This window comes from Acipenser ruthenus, chromosome 2, assembly GCF_902713425.1.
Source record: "Acipenser ruthenus chromosome 2, fAciRut3.2 maternal haplotype, whole genome shotgun sequence".
In the NCBI taxonomy this organism is placed as follows: domain Eukaryota; kingdom Metazoa; phylum Chordata; class Actinopteri; order Acipenseriformes; family Acipenseridae; genus Acipenser; species Acipenser ruthenus.
In genome coordinates, this window is record NC_081190.1 from 41,605,774 (window position 1) to 41,623,570 (window position 17,797).

At 38.2% G+C, this 17,797-nt stretch overlaps 1 protein-coding gene across 2 annotated transcripts in view; it reads left to right on the plus strand.

Moving 5' to 3' along the window:
• The window catches only part of LOC117408423 (FERM domain-containing protein 3-like), a 130,750-nt gene extending 115,271 nt beyond the window's left edge, over positions 1-15,479 (plus strand). For both annotated transcript variants that reach the window (XM_034013398.3, XM_034013399.3), the window contains 3 exons: positions 121-189; positions 639-760; positions 13,689-15,479. In XM_034013398.3, coding sequence (XP_033869289.3) covers positions 121-189; positions 639-760; positions 13,689-14,344 — 847 coding nt within the window. In that variant the 3' untranslated portion in view covers positions 14,345-15,479. The remainder of the gene's footprint in view (positions 1-120; positions 190-638; positions 761-13,688) is intronic.
• Positions 15,480-17,797: the final 2,318 nt, after the last annotated feature.

Here is a 17,797-nt window from a genome sequence, read left to right on the forward strand (position 1 = left end):
ATAATCTAAAAAAAAAATAACTTTCAAAGTTAAAACTAGTTGATCAAATAACATGGAATAGTTGCATAAAGCTGATTCCTTAGAAATCTAAATACTCCTGTCCTTTGCTTGTTATTATAGCGGAAGAGTTGCAAAAGAGGTAATTGAAGCCAGCTCTAAAATCCAGAGAGATCCCCCAGAGGTGCACAGGTAATGACAGCATGCTGCATTGGAAAGTGTCTTGGGATTGGATCTCTTCAGCTAATACAACGAGTCTGATTTAATCAGACGGGGTCATTTATTGCCCCTTATTAACATCACTAAATACAATTAAAATAGGGTTAAAAGGGTCAGTGATATATCAAGGAGGTTTAGGATGGCAGAATTTAGACCTGCCAGTAGACCATTATAAGGATAATAGGAGGTATTCAATTGATCTAAACAGTGGTGGTTCAATTGTGTAAATCATTACAATTCCCTGGTGGTTTACACAATTTTACAGACTGAAATACAACAAAGAGCCTCACATGCATTACACTGTTTTATTTCCACAGAGCACATGTGTTCCAAACAGTGTCTGTATTTAGCTCTGCCACTGAAAGGAATAGATCCCAATAAGGACTGATAACCTTTTTTACTTTTTTACATTACATTTCCAGGTCCACCATTGGCTACAGCAGAAGTTTTAACTCTCTAAACAAGCAGCTGATCATGAACGTGGAGCCTCTGTTACCAGCACTTCCCTCTCCCAGCGAATCTGAAGAGATTGCCTTTGAAAATGGTAAGAAGGATCCTTCTTGTGGTTGTGATGAACCCATTAGTATCTAGTTACTGCTGTAGCAGGATAGTTGATATGGGACTGAGATTCCAAACAGATGGTGTTCAAACCAATTAACAAGGATGTCTTGACAGCTTTTGTTTTCTTTTTACTATAGCCCCTTCTACTTACTATGTATTGACTATGTGTATGAGTCCATTCATGTGTTGTCATTTTAGTGTACAGGAATACAGTGTCATAACATTTTGAGGTTTCCATATACAAGAAGCTTGGGGGGTTCTGAAGTTATTCTTGGAAACACTTCCTACTATTACAAATATCTTAGATATCGTTTTTCAAGTTTTTTTTTTTCCTTCATATTGGAATACCCCATTTTACTGGTGTGACTAACCAGTGTGTTGGGGAGATAGCACATTGAAAATTTTTTGAAATGTTTGTCAAAATCATTTTGGACTTGATGGGCTCATCCTGCGGTTAAGGGTTTTAAAGTTATGGAGAAAATGAAAACAGTGCCCCCTATAATTTCAATATCTTATTTATTAAGGGAGATATTATCCTCATGAGTGAAATAAATTGAGATTTCTGTTTATATAGCAGTGTTTGAAAGTTAAAATCTACACAGTTTGAAATTGTAAATAAAATACTGGTTTATTCAGGAACTAGCAATTTGGTCTCAAATCTTCACAAGATTATATAGAGATATGGTAATACTTTTTAATAAAATAAAACAACAAAGAGTTGGATAAATTGCTGTACCATTCACTGCCTAATTAAGACATACATAACCATGTAATTACATTGTAATAATAGCTTATTGTTTTCATTCAGTCTCTTTTATAATTGTATTTCCATGTTAGAAGTACTGTACAAGTGTAATGTGAAACACTTAACCATGAAGTGAACGCAAAAAGGAAATGCAAACACAAAATGGTAGCTACCTGTTGCAACCCTCAAACCATGTATTTTAAATTCCTTAGCTGATCAAGGAAATCTTTAGCTGATCAAAGTACCTGTGATTTAACAAGTTTTTTTTGTTTTTATTTCCGTGATGCATTCAATGAAACAAATATAAAGCCTGTAACAACAACTGTGATTGGCTCGCATAACAGGGCTAGTTTGACAGTAGAATGAAATTAGGCTAAAAGCTGCCTACTAACATTTATTCAAGAAAACTCTTGTCCGATTTAGAAGTCAGACACAGTGGGCTGCAGCCATTACATGCCTATAACAGGTGCCTGGAGCTCAGATCTGTCATTCCTTGTAAAAAGCGAGCAGCTGATGTTTCTGCCAGTCTTTTTCCCTGTGGACCAGTGTATGTACAAAACCAATAAGAGGGTTTTAAATTTATATAAGAAATACCAAGGGGAAACTGCGCTTATGATCAGCTTGTGTATCAGCTGACATCATGGAAACTCAGAGAGATCCCACAGTCACCGGCCTGGCTTTAACTAATCAAAGGTTCATTAACAGCCTTGTTTCTGCCTCTATTTGGTTGTATGGGACATTGTGGTGTTTAACTTTGAGAAAGTAGAGAGCACCCGATGTGCAGGCGTGATCTGTTTCTCCTTTATAAACAACAGCTGAAAGGTCACTTGAAATGCTTGCTGCCTGTTGATGGCACAAACTGTTGGTTAGGGGGAAAAAGTTAAAAGCATGCTTGAAAACGTATGTCAGTGAATATTAAAAAATAATTTTTGTATTTTTAAATAAAAGCATTTAGTACTATCCTGAAAGCCAATGTATACACAGAAAAGATTAAAAACTGCTTGTACCGTTATACAAGGGAAAAGTCAGGAATAAACCACAGTAGCATATGATCAACAGATGATGACAATTCGTTTTTTTTTTTATTTAAACTGTTTCCCTTTTAGTAATCATTTTTAAAACTGACACATTTGTCATTCGGTATTCTATTTTAGAGCATTCTGCTCTTTTTATTTCTTGTAAATACCTGAACAAATAATTCACCTGCTGTTACAGTCAGTGTACCCAGACGAGATTATTTTCTGAATTGAAGTGGAAAGGGCACATTGAACAGTTATTAGCAGTTACAAATGTTCAGTGGCCTGTTCATTCAGATTTAAAAGATTGGACAGAGATTTGTTGAGAGAGACAGTCCTTCAGTATATGTACTGAGGTCATTGTACTGGGTAATTCATTTAATGTAGAACCCCAGTTCGGTTTTCTTAAGAATTAAAATATATAGGGCCACAATCTTGCGTTTTATTTAGCTGGTTCAAATGTCAGGCTTTTGTAGATCGTTGTTTATGCCTCTATCTTTATACTCGAAATTTCATTTATCTCATCTTGTCAGTTTCAGGGACATAGTTGACAAAACTAACAAGAATAGGATAAAGCAGGAGCAAAGCTGCTCTGTTAAATTGATTTAACGCACGTCAGTGCTGTGTACTGGTGTGTACAAAGTCGCTTCTGCCTTTACTAGAGCTTCTCTTCTGGGGTTTACGCTGACATTTGTTTGCCTTTCCTGTAATTTTGTTTGTTGCATTTCATGTTTCCTCCGAAAATAATATCAAGCCTTGTTCTCCTGAGCAAAAACAAACAGAATGCTAAGAAAAATCGCCTGCTTGAATAAAACATGGAACATTAGGTTATTATCATAACCCTGGTTCCCTGAAATAGAAATGTAACCATTATCTCATGGGTATTAATCCTTTGATACCGTCTAACCTGAATAGATATTCCAAAGCTGCACACAGTGCCAGTGACGCAGTCACGCCTGCCCACAAGGGGAGAAAAACACTGCTGACACGGATATCATCCTTTTTCCTTCAATACTTGCTGCAATAATGAACGCAGCAACCTTGAAGGTTAATGGTTACATTTCTATTTCAGGGAACCAGGGTTATGATAATAACCTAACGTTCCCTATCATGTATGAAATGTAACTATTACCTCATTGATATGAATACCAAAGCTGTCTCAAGGCAATATTGCAGACCAACTGGAATGCTACAAGGCTAAGCCAATGGCCACCTTGTGCATTACCATGAGGAACCCCAGTACAAGTAGCTAGGGCTAAACAATTGAGGGAAAAAAAGGATCCATGACATTCAGTCGATTGAACCTAGTAAGGTGTGGGTAGTAGCCCACACTACTGCATTGCAGATGCACCCTGGAATAAAACCCACAAAATTGCCATACCCCTGTAAGGAATGAGCAGTGAGCTTTTCTGGCGGGGGCAAGATGGCCAGCTCATAGGCAGTCTTGACTTTGTCTGTGATCCATTTGGACAGCCTCTGCCTAGACAGGGCTTGATCATGGAACAGACAACACATCGTGTAGACTGCCTCCAACCTTTTATCCTGTCAACATAGCACACCAAGGCCCGCACTGGGTAGAGCGTATGGAGCTGCAGCTCCCTGTCAGTCTGGAAGGAGGTTGAAGAAGCCTACAAATCCAGACTGGTTGACATGGAATGCCGAGATAGTGTTCTGCAAAAATGCAGGATTGGTACGAAGCGATGAAGCGATCTTTTTTCCATGTGGAAATCAAAATAGGCTTTCTACACCATGCCATTAATAGGCATTAGGAACCAGATTCCCTACGTGCCACTACTGATGGTACACGAATCGGAGTCTCCGTATTTTAAATGTTTGCAGAGCCAAGTCACACACATCTCCTGATTCCTGCACAATTGTACGATTCAGTCAGTCATCCTTGTGATGCAATGAAGAGAACATCTATTACAAACTACAGTACTAAAGTTTAATTTTACGCCAAGAGCAAGGCGTAATCGTCCAGGAAGTCACAAAGAACCCTAGAACAACATCCAGGGATCTGCAGGCCTCTCTCGCCTTGGCTAAGGTCAGTTTTCATGACTCCATCATCAGAAAGACACTGGGCAAAAATGGGATTCATGGCAGAGTAGCAAGACGAAAACCATTGCTCACTAAGAAGAACATGAATGCTTATCTCAAGTTTGCCAAAAAGCACCTGGATGATCCTCAAGAGTTCTGGAACAATGTTCTATGGACAGATGAGTCAAAAGTGGAACTTTTTGGCCGACATAGGCCCGGTTATATCTGGTGAAAACCAAACACTGCATTCCACAGTAAGAACCTCATACCAACGGTCAAGCATGGTGGTGGTAGTGTCATGGTTTGGGGATGCTTTGCTGCATCAGGACCTGAACGCCTTGCCATCATTGAAGAAACCAACTATAATAGCAAGAACATGCCTTCTGTTTTCTAATCTGCAGCCTGCATTGATCATGTGATGTATAAATAACATCTTGCATTTGGACTTATCCACTCCCTAATGCCCCCCTTTCCGGGGGATTCTAGCTTGTCCTTCTGTGTAACAGAACAGTCCTGAATAAAGGTCACTGGCAGCATGAACGGCACTTGTGTTGGGTTGTAAGGAACTCAAAGAGTGAAAGTCGATATGGTGAAATGTCAGGTAAAAATAATCTCCAGACGAAGCATCCACTTGCGGTTGGCAAACTATACCACTAGAGATGTCTGTGTTCGACTGCTGGGACATGAAACAAAGCTTTCTGGAACTGGTAGAGAATTTTATTTTCTAAACTGAAACTCTTTCTCGAGTGCTGAAAGTTGATGTTTAGTAAACTAGTTAATAGTTAATAAACTAAAGTAGTTCCCTTTAAAATAAAGTATGAAAAATGTATATAATATACCAACATTCAATTTAATGCTAATTTACAATAACAAGGCTGGGATATTGAATATATTTAATAGCCGCAATATAGACCAATGAAAATACTAAATGGATCTATGAATTGTGTAAATAATAAATACCTTTATTGTTAATACCGTAAAATGGGTATAACCATAACTTTATATTTAGTCCATCTCTAGTTTAGAAAATACAATGCTTTTTGCAACTTTAAACACTCATCTTAACAGTCATACCAAGAAAGGAACTCAATAGTGAAACTTGACAAATTTTTAAACAAGACGACAAGCAAAGCATTGACAAAGACTTCTTGTACAAATTTTTGCCATACATTTCTTAAATATAATAACCTGATGTAGAATAGATTAATCCAGGTACTGTAAATTAAAGAAGTGTTTTCACTGTTCTGACTACTATAGGATAATGCTATTCCTGGAATGTATTTATTCTAGATTTGAAATGGGATTTGTTTATTATTAAGTAGACTGTTGAAATTGATTTGCAATGTGTTGTGAATATTTTTGGGTAATGACACAGATAATCTGATGAAAAGAAAAAAAGTAAAGTAACTAAATAATAGTTGTTTCAGCTGTAGGGATATACAGCCAGCAGTTTGACTTGGACGTTTTCAGTAAATTTAGTAAATTCCCTCAGCCTCTGGACACCTTTAACAAAAAATATATATAACTTTAAGATGGTGGTTTTCAACCTTTCAACGAGCGTGTAAATACTCCTTATAGAACTGGAATGTAGCTTTAAATCTCACAAGCAAGAACAATCCTCCATTTTCTTGTAATGTCGTTTTAAATCTTGCAAGCGTGTTACAATCCTCCAATAGAAATGTAGGAATTTGCTGCCACTCAGTAGTTGGGGTGGGTTTAAGTATTCAGAACAAATCGATGCGAGATACAAATCAGGAAGGAGGGACATTGTCCAACTGCACTGTACATTTTTTTTAGCAGGTTATTTATTTATTCATTTTTTTAGTCAACGTGATTTGAGTAACCATTTCCAGTGTTTTCCGGTGTTTATTGGATATAACTGATTTCATTTTTTATATATATGGCAGAAGCCCTATATATAATTTATGTCATAACAGTTTGGGACTGACAAACTGGTAGTTTAGGACAGAATACAAAACAATAGATCAAAATCTTAAAACTTTTAATTACAGGTCTTTGGATGCACAGAAGTATTTGGGAATCGCTTCGGAAACACATGTATTCAATTTCTATTCGGCAACGTTACATAATCCAAAATAGTCTGCACTGTAAATGTTTATTATGTTACCATTTACTTCCCATCTCTTGCCATTGAAAATGTTTCTAATATAAAAAACATTAACCTCAAGATAAAACTATAATAACAATGATACACTTTTTATTAAAGCCAACATAAAAATGATCCTAAAGGACTCTGTATAACATTCTGCCGCTTTGCACTTTCTGTAGACTCCTTTTGTTTTTTTTTCCTTTGTTTCTCGAGAAACGATACACAAGATAATCTGGATGTAGTCTATCAAACACCGAAAACAAATTCAACCAGCTGCTATTACTGTTACTAAAATGCAGCTGCGCCTAATAAATAAAATAAAAACAAAGTATTTATGTTTACCAGAGTTACCTGTAAAGCAGCCTATAGAGTGCTCTCTATAGGCAGAATCATCAGACGTCTCCTTCATCCACCCCAATATCAGAGGAAATCAGCTCAATCAAAGTCATGCATGCGTAGGATGATAATTTTGAAACTATACTAATCTTTGAGCTGCTAAACAAACATATAATGTTTATGCACAGTGGTTTAGTGATAATATATAAAACCGTTAAAAAAAAAAAGTAAAAATAATTCAACACCATCCTTTACTTTCATTTTTATTTGTTCATTTCTGAGTCGTCTTGTGTACCCACTATGACCTTTAGAAGTATCCCCAGGGGTACAAGTACCCCCGGTTGAAACCCCCTGGTTTAGGACATTCTGAATTTGTTATGCCTTTATTGAAATGGAATCAGTTTTGTTATGTGCAAACATGTGTAACTTGATCTGAATGAGAGGTCCACTGATAATTACATTATGAAACTGTGTAGGAGATGCAGTGTCACCATAGTGAGAGGAAGGCTAAATGACACCTGCTTGGTCAGGCAAACCACTGTCTCACCCGTCAAACCACAACAAGTAAATGAAGTGTTTATGAAAGGTGTTGGAGTGACAGCAGTTTATTTACTCACTTAGCAGATATGGTAAAGGCTACAGCTACATGGCCCTGACAGGATTATTTAACATCGGCCTCAAATAGAAATACAATACTCACACAGTATTTGGTATTTGGCATGGTTGCTGCACTGATGTCCAAACAAACCAGTTAGGATTGCAAATGACATATACAGACACTTACCCTACAGTACAAAGGCTTGGACTTAGTTTAATTATGCACAAACACTGACACTCGGGCTCCCCCTTTCTGGGCGCTGAATGCTCGGGCTCCCCCCTTCTGGGCGCTGGACGCTCGGGCTCCCCCATTCTGGGCACTGGACGCTCGGGCTGCGTCCTATTTAATGTCCAAACACTCTTTCTTAATGACAGAGTAGTTTATCTCCCTGGGAGCCATTTTCTTACTCATATACAACATAGGATGTTCTACTCCATCTACTTCTTGGGACAGGACAGCCCCCAGACCAATGTCGGAAGCAGGGGCTTAGTACAGTTTCCTCTTTATCATATCAAAGGCCCCCTGACACTCACCTGTCCACTTAACTAAATTTGTTGCATTTTTCTTGGTGAGATCGACCAGGGTGTTATGGTGGAATACTCGGGGATAAAACGTTGGTAATAGTTGCTAACACCAGTAGTGAACTCAACTGTGACTTGGTTTTCGGGATAACCACCTCCACTAAAACCTGGACCTTAGAGGTTACCAACTGTACCCGACCATTACCCATGATGTAGTCAAGATATTGAGTCACTTTCTTGCCAAATGCGCACTTACCCAGATTAGCTGCTAGCCTCATTTCACGCAGAGACTGTAGAACGGCCAAAAGTCTAGCAAGATGCTCTTTCCAGATAGAGCTAAAAAACCACCACATCATCAATATATGTGGCTCCATATTTCCAATGGGGGTATAGGACCTGGTCCATCAGTCTCTGAAAGGTCGCTAGGGCTCCATGCAGTCTGAACGGCATGGTCTGGAAATGGAACAGCCCACCTGAGGTAGAGAAAGCAGTTTTCTCTTGCAAGCTGTGAGCTAGTGGAATCTGCCAGTATCCCATTGTCAGATCCAAAGTCGAGATAAACCGAGCCTTCCCCAGTCTTTTGAGCAGTTCGTCCACTCGGTGCACAGGAACTTGGAGATAGCATTCACCTTACGAAAATCCACACAGAAACGAGTGTTGCTGTCCTTCTTAGGAACCATCACTATAGGACTGCACCACTTGCTGCTGTAGTGAAGAAATTAAGCTGACAAATGGTTTTTGATTCAAAAACACTTATGTGCAAGAAAAGTATACCTCCAATACAATCATATAAGCACAAGATTTAAACTGACTTTGGACAAGGCCTCGGTACAGCTCAGTGCATATGTTTGTATTAGAAAGCACGGATATCCATCCATGGAGTCAATTCGAAAGAGATGAAAAGACTGACGAAACTTTACAATGTTAGGCATTTATACCTTTGTAAACACTTGTTGACTCCACTCCCATTTGTCTTACTTCTGTCCAATGATAGTGGTTACCACTCTATCATTGCACATTCCTGCTGCGGGGGAAAAGGCGGGTTGAATACCACACTGTACCTAGCAGGGTGCATCCCTCTTGTCTTTCAGTTCCCTTCCCCCCATCTCACACTATCTCTGCTAATATCCTGCCTTTTGGTGTTTAGCTCAGACACTTATCTGTGACTTCCAGTCGTGTTAGGCTATGCCAAACTGATGTAGCTGGTTTTGCTGATTGGAAATGAAAGAACTCAAAACTTACACAATACTGCATATTAAAACAATAAACAAAACACTTACACACTCAATTTAAACATAATGATTAAAAACAACTGAACTATAAAAGAAAAACACACACATAATGTAAAACTTATAATTAATAACATAATTAATACCTCATGCAGAAAGCCGTCACTACACCGCGATTGAGTCCCAGATTGAGTATTCCCCCCACCTCCTTGCAGACTGCATCCCAACGACTTTCCAGGATCCGGTACGGTCTCTCCCTGACCCTGACCCCTGGTGGAGTGACAACAGCATGTTCGATAATATTAGTTCCACCGGGTACATCAGAACAAACATCACCAAACCCTTTCATCGACTCTTGCAGCTCCTGTTTCTGACCAGGAAGTAACTGTTCCCCCATTCGAATGTTAATTACCTTAAGTGGATTGACACCGGGGCCAAAATCCTCTTCTGGGTCATCAGTAGCTATAAACAGGGCCTTCCTTTCTTTCCAGGGTTTTAACAAATTGATATCAATTTGGAGTTCATTTCGGTTATCGGGTTGTCAAATTTACTTTACTAATTGCCCGAGCCACAGCAATTCTTGCTTTTTTGTTGTACTGTTGCTCCTGGGGCTGGTTGTACTAAAGGGATCCAATCCCGGATCCGGGCTAAGATGTTGATCTTGATCCTAGTTGTGTTGTACTAAACGGATCAGTGCTCAATCTGAGCTCAAATCTGAGATCAAACATGATCTTGCTTTTGAGCATGATCAGAATTTGATCCCACTTTTGAAAAATTGAGGAACTGAACATAATTCATTTTATTCGAAACCGTCAGACACGTATAGGTCGGGTTTTTAAACCTCTTGAGGTTTTCGGCGAGGAAGAAGTAAGAATGCGGCCCAACTATCGGATCAACCATGTTTGTTAATTTAGACCAAGATCAGAATCGGATCAGAGCTTGATCAAATGTTTTTAAAATGGACCATGCATCATCAAGATACATAACTGAAACCTTTTTAAAATTGCTAAAATAATATTTAAATAAGCACTATACTGAATTTGGATAATTGTAACGATAACTTAATAAACTTTAAAACCTGCTTGCAGGGATATCCAAAAATATTTCCTTCAGAGTGAAACGGAGATCATTTAACGCTTTAGAAAACATTAAGCAACAATGCATTTAAAAGAATCTGTAACAGTACTGTATTAAGAAAATATAAATTAGAAAAAAAATATAAAAACTTTGTACAATGTTAGTTTGTGTTTAGCTATATCTGACATTTCTGTTTTCGCCGTATAGCTACAGAAAAAAATATACCTGACTGACTGAGGTTTCATAAATGATATTTCTACGTTTTCTGTGCTGACAAAGTCATACTGGCGTTCTCATATTATTGATTACAATTAAATCATTGATTTAATTAGATTTAACGTTGTAGTTTTTTTAATGCATATCATCCCCCCCCATTCCTTTTTTCTCAGTAACTTAAGCTTACCTTTTCACAGCCTTAATCTCCCCCTGTCCGCGACATTTGCAGCTGTCTGTCATGTCAGCACTTGATTATATTTGCTCAAAATGTGTTGATAATTTGCCCTGAACCGACGCTGCACGTAGATGCTTGTGTGTATGGTGGCTATACAGCTGTAAAATATCCGTGTGTCCATCAGAAAATAAACACGGCCGTGATTACGGTAACATTTATTAAAACATTTTTAGAAGTTAAAAAACAAAACAAAACCAGACACCAGTATTAATGTACTCGACCTGTTTTTGTAGAATTGCTGAAGTTTTAAATTATACATGTACAGTAGTTGCTTCTGATTTATGTTTAAATTAAGTGCACTTCATTTTCTGACATTCAGAATCTTCAATCTCTGCGCCACACATATTCGTTTCTCATTGGTCAGTTTCCCTAGTTACTGCTGCGCAGCTCCAGGATCGGATCAAGATTTCGGATCAGTGGAGCTGATCCGAAATCTCTTACCCCTCTCTTACAAGATCGAGGATACCTTGGGTTGTCTCCCATACAGCAACTCAAAGGGAGATGACCCTGTTGAGCTCTGTGGCACCTCTCTCACTGCAAAAAGGAGGTAGGGAAGAAGTTTGGCTCAATGTTTCTGCTCTTGATTGACAAATTTCCTCAGCATCTGTTTTAAAGTCTGATTAAACCGTTCGACTAATCCGTCCGTTTGCGGATGATAAATGGAGGCCCTAATAGAATGGATTTTTAACAATTTATACATTTGATTTAGACAATTTGACATAATGTTAGTTCCTTGATCGGTCAAAATCTCTTTGGGGATCCCTACTCTACACTATCTGCACTAACTCTCTGGTGATTGCTGATGCACAAATGGAAATCAATGGCACTGCCTCTGGATCTTGTCATGTAATCCACTACTACTAAAATGTGCATATCAGTCAGAAGGGCTCAGTGGACCCACTATGTCCATCGCAGTCCTTTCAAAAGGGGTTCCAATAAAGGGCAATGGGCCCAGTTTAGGCTTTATTGCAAAAAGTGTTGAGTACAAGTCTAGAGAGGTTATGCTAAGATTATACAATGCCCTAGTTAGACCCCACCTAGAATACTGTGTGCAGTTTTTTACACAAAATACAATATTGCATTCGAGAAGGTACAGTGAAGGGCAACTAGGCTGATTCCAGGACTTAAAGGGTACATCAGCACTACATGAAAGATAAAACATAAACTATCCCACCTTGCTGTTCCGAATGTATTTGTTCATTGTATAATAATCCGTATGCGCCCAAACATCTGCATAATGCCACACTGCTATGTCCAAAATCACTGTTCTCAAGAATCTCTTCTGAGCCAAAAAACATGATTTCTGCATGTACCCTCACATGTACTCTGAAACGTACCGGCACATGCCTGTTGTATGTTTTTCGTTTTTTTATTATTTTCATTTTCGGTGCTTATTTTTTTTTAGCTATTTTCGAGTTTTATGTAAAACTCGAGTTTTATGCTTTCTTTTTTTATATATTGTATGAAATTGTTTTCGGTTACTTTCCAAAATACTTTTTTTTTCACAATAGTAGTAACTTGACAGTACTTGCACACTTAGTTGTACCTTCTTTCCTTTGCTGTCTTCCATAACTAAATCCTTATGGTCACAGGCACATTTCTGGGTTTTTTGTGTGTCTAGGCATTTTTTACATTTTGCCACAATTTGCAATTCTGTTTTAAATTCTCACTATCTAACTGTAATATAGCTTTAAATCCAGTGAACAAGCCTTCTACTGTAATTGTGACCTCATTTTAGATCTCACAAGTGGAGTCTCCAATAGAAATGTAGAATTTAATGCCACGCAGTAATTGGGGGGGGGGTTAAAGTATTCAGAACGAATCAATGATAGATACAAGTCAGAAAGGAGGGACATTGCCCAACTGCGGAAAGTAGTTTGTTTTAGTTTTTTGTACTAGAATTTTTTTTTTTTAATGGGAAAGGGGTGAAGTGAATGTGAATTGAGTGTTTTCCAGTGTTTTCCTGTGTATTGGATAAACAGCGATTTCATTTTTCTTTTTTTGTATCAGAAGCCCTATATAATGAATGTAATGTATAACTTATTATAAAGACTATTCTTTGCAGTTATGGAGGCCGACTGTATATTGGTGGTTGTGTGAAGTGGCATTTTGTGAGTCCTGGGAGAGTTGCAAGGGTGGTCTCACAGTCATTGTCTTGAGGAGGTGGTGATTGCTTGTCCTGAAGTGATTAACATATCTTCAATGGTACCGCACCCACTTTTGATTGCCCTTTTGAAACAGTCTTTTGTATCTCTGATCAGCACATTATTTGCCAGACACATTACCTTTCTCATTGTCATTGCTGCCAACCACACAATGGCGCCACCCCTATTTCTAAGAGTCTGATTGCTCTCATGTTAGTTTTTTCTCAAGCAAGACAGCCACACCTGTTTGTCCCAAAAAGAAAAAAAAAAAATATATATATATACAGTACTGTGCAAAAGTTTTAGGCAGGTGTGAAAAAATGCTGTAAAGTAAGAATGCTTTCAAAAATAGACATGTTAATAGATTATATTTATCAATTAACTAAATGCAAAGTGAAAAATCTAAATCAAATCCATATTTGGTGTGACCACCCTTTGCCTTCAAAACAGTTTGAAAGCATTTTGTGTCAGGAGTTACATTTTGAAGAAAGAACCTGTTTTTGAAGAAAAGGAATCTTAAAGGGGTAAAATGATAAATGGCATTTTACACACACACACACACACACACACTTTCTTCATTTAGGTGTTAGTCCCTTCAACCTTTGTACAGTCAGAAGTTGAAAATAAACCTTTTTTTCTCTCCTCAGGCCTGCAGGCATTGAAGGATATCGTGCACCTGTCCCCATTAAAGCAGCCCCAGTCAGATGTGGACCCAGAGGAGGTGACTGAAAGCACATCTCAGGAGACTGGTGGGGATGAGATGGTGGATGTGGCCGCTGAGGACAGGACAGGTGGAGAGGAGGAGGAGGTGTTGGGAGGGACACTGACCATCTCTGAGCTGATGTACAGCCCCAGTGCCAGCGTTCTGCCCACCCCAGTGGAGGACGAGGATATCGACCTGCTCTTCAGCAGCCCTTTGAAACCAGGGAAGGAGACAGAGCATGACAGGGAGTCCTATGAGGACCTGGAGGCCGACGAGAGGGCCTTCCTAATGGCGGAGGAGGAGGAGATGAAGGAGGTGAGGCGGGTGCTGAGCCACAGCTACGAGCTGCTGGTGGGCAACAAACAGGTAAACGCCTGTGTGCGCAGCTTCGTTCGGCTCCTTGCGGTGGGCCTTGGACTACTGCTGTTCGCCCTGCCCCTCCTCCTTGTGCTCCTGGAGTCTGACATAGACGTCTCCTTCCTCCACGAGATCCGCCAAACCCCAGAGTTCGAGCAATTCCACTACGAGTACTACTGCCCCCTCTACCAGTGGGTGGCCTGCAAAATAAACTGCATCCTGGACAAGCTGGGCGGCTCTTAAGATTAACAACAGAAGCATCCATCTCCTGAATTGTTAAACATGAAAAAAGGGTTGCTTTCATTTACTTGTGGGCTTGTTCTGTTTGTAGTAAGGGTGGTAAAGCCTGGGATTTTATAAGTTTTAGTGTATTGTGTCCTTTTTACAGTAGAAAGGCTCATAATATAGGCCACCTCATTGTAAACCAGAATTCATCCAAAAAAATGTGTCTTGTAAAGTAGGTTAATTTCATTTAGTTGAGTGTAATCAAATAATTTTTTTTTTTTTTACACATTGTTCATTTAATTTGAGCAGCCAAATTATAGATATGCTTTTCTGTTGGCAAGGCACTAAACTTAGGCACTGTATGTGAATCAAAGATTGTCCAGAGGAAGTTGGCAAAATTGAGTATAATTTAAAAAGAAAAAGAAACAAATAGAGGTGTTGCTAAGCGTGTAGTCAAGGACACACTAGAAGTATGGGCGTGGAGGGGGTGGATGAATGTAACTGAAGTACAATTAAGAAAGTTCAGTTTGAAAATAACTATATTAAAAGAAAGAAACAAATATGAAACTACTAAAAAGAAAGATAATATAAGTTTTAAAGATGAAGGTGCCGCTCCGCTCTCTTTTCTTAAGAAGATAGATCTATAAAACAATTTACAAAGCACATTTTTTACAAAGGGAGAGAGGGTACATAAGTTATATATTTCAGGTTCTAAGCATTATGGGGTGGGGGGGGGGGGGGATCAATAAATACATTTCTGTAGTTTATTAAATATTAACCAACCAATTAATTTGTTGATTGTGGCAAACTGATGCATTTTACAAATCATGGATCATTAGTTTCAGTTTTAAGTATATTGTAGGGTTGTTTTCCATACATGTCATTTTTTCAGCAGCAGGATACAATATACTTGTTCCTCTGATAAACAGATAAGACACACACACTTTTGAAAGCAACCCTTGTCAAATATAAAAAACAAACAAAAAAAAAAACAACCAAGGCCTATACAAGCAACTTTGTTTATGCTGTTTTTAATGTTTTGTATATTTTTATGTGATGCAAGTATTTCAGGAATTTTTTTTAGTACAAACAAGTCTAACTTATTTAAATGTACAGATTTGTTGAATAAATGGGCATGGTGGGATGCAGATGAGTTTTATTGTCTTCTGTAATATTTTACCAGAGTGGGGAGCTCAGTGGGTTTGTTACAAGTTACAGTACAATCTTTATGAATCACAAGACTGGCACTTTAATTGTTGGGGATTAAAGATTGGGAGTAGAGATTCAAAATGAGGGAAAATAATATTGTAAGATACCAATGAGGTAATAAATGATGCTAAATATTTTTTAGAATAGTTTTAAAGGAGCGCTAACCAATGTTTCTTATTAGCTTTATTAACATTATTACTGCACCCATGTATTGTGCTTATAATCTGGTTTTACTTTAATTCAGAAATATGCAGATATTTCAAACATAAGATAGGCAAATTACTGCATCCAGTTGCCTTTTCTGAAGGTCATTAGGTCTGGTTGCAGCTTGAAAATTGGCGCGAGTTTTTAAATGCATGAAGTGAATAGGCAACAGGAAGCAGCATCTATAGCATTGTCTTTGAAATATCTGCATTTCTCAAATGGAAAAATACAAGCAAAAGACATTCAACAGAAGAAAAGGGGAACCCACCTATAATATTGATTGCTTGTGCTAGTAAGAGGCAAGAAATTGATTTTTAAAACCTTGGTTAGGACTCTTTTAAAACAAAAGACTTACTTTGTTAATCACCTAAACTAGACACAATAATTTGTATTTGCAGGGACATATATATAGATTTGACACAAAAAAGGTGGCAATTGCCTTTACCTGAGTTCAGTCGGAGAAATCTGATTTCATTTGAGTGGTGAAATCTTTGGTCAGTTATGGCTTTCCTTATGGATTAAACATAACTTTCATTTACTGTATTTATCACACTAAAAATGTTATTGAGGGTCATTGCTTGAATGTTCTAATCGATTGAAACAATTATTTAAGCACACTTTGCTTATTATTTGCTTATTTAGCAGACGCCTTTATCCAAGGCGACTTACAGGGACTAGGGTGTGTGAATTATGCATCAGCTGCAGAGTCACTTACAACTACGTCTCACCCGAAAGACGGAGCACAAGGAGGTTAAGTGACTTGCTCAGGGTCACACAGTGAGTCAGTGACTGAGGTGGGATTTGAACCGGGGACCTCCTGGTTACAAGCCATTTTCTTTAACCACTGGACCACACAGCCTCCTACTTTAAGTTGAATAAGTCAGACTACAACCTTGTGGTGTTGTGTTTCCCACATGGTAAGCACAGTTAAATGTTATGATTATTTTCAGTCCAATAAAAGTAGATTAACATTAATAGTCCATAAAGTAAAATCTAGATGTTTGGTTTGGGTACTGTTACTGGGATCAGTGGGTAACACTCGGGTGCCACATGGCTTGGATACTGCTGACCCCTGTGCTTGAGATGAGGTAATGAGGTATGAGCTCACAATAACAATTGTCCAATTATCTTTTGTACAGTGGTTAAGATGGTTAGTTGGGAATTGCAAGGCTGGGTTGCTGCCCCCCAAAACCTACTTTTAAATTAATCTGATTACAGAAAAATTGGGATGTAACAGTTGTTTTTTTTTTACCTGCACTGCTTCAATGGAGATTTTTCACATCATTGTATTGTTTCACAAAGTCATTTTTTGGATTGTTCTTTTTCCCCCAAGCAAATAATCACATGACACTTGAGGTCTACATGCATGTTTGATGGGGAAAGTGACGGGTCTTTCAATTGCATGTATATTATTGTAAATAATGTAAAGAGTATAAGGTTGAGAGGTATTGCAAGTAGGAATAAAACACTAGTTGGTTCTGCAAGTGAATCTCCAATGATTAAGGATTTTTTTGAATAATTTTTAAATCCCCTCTACATTTCACAAATGCATGGGTTTTCTAGTTAAATACTACTGAGACACCTTGCAATTCTACTCAGTAAGGGTTTCTAAGACACACATTTATTCATATTGTGTAAGTGAATGGGCTTCTGTTTTCTGTATTTTCCTAACCCCATCTTCTAGGTTGCTTATATACAGCCATCCAGTCTGATCTGATTTGATTGACAGATTTACTGCAAATAATTAAAGTGCTAAACTCTTGACAAAGCAGCTAGCAATAATCCCCTATGTAATTTACACAGGTTTATACCATGGACTAATTTAACATTCTGACTAAGGCTGCTTTTGGCTGTTGGTAGAGTAAGCAACCCATGTGTATCCAGGAATTTTACTGCTGTCAGTTATTACACATGAATATAAGTGATGTACAGATATTTTGTTTATACATGTTAGGGTTTAAGCAATGCCTACAGTATATGCACAGCATGGAATTAATTTGGAAACACAATCATTTGACATGTTAGTATAAGGGTAGCAAACTTTACAGTACCATGACC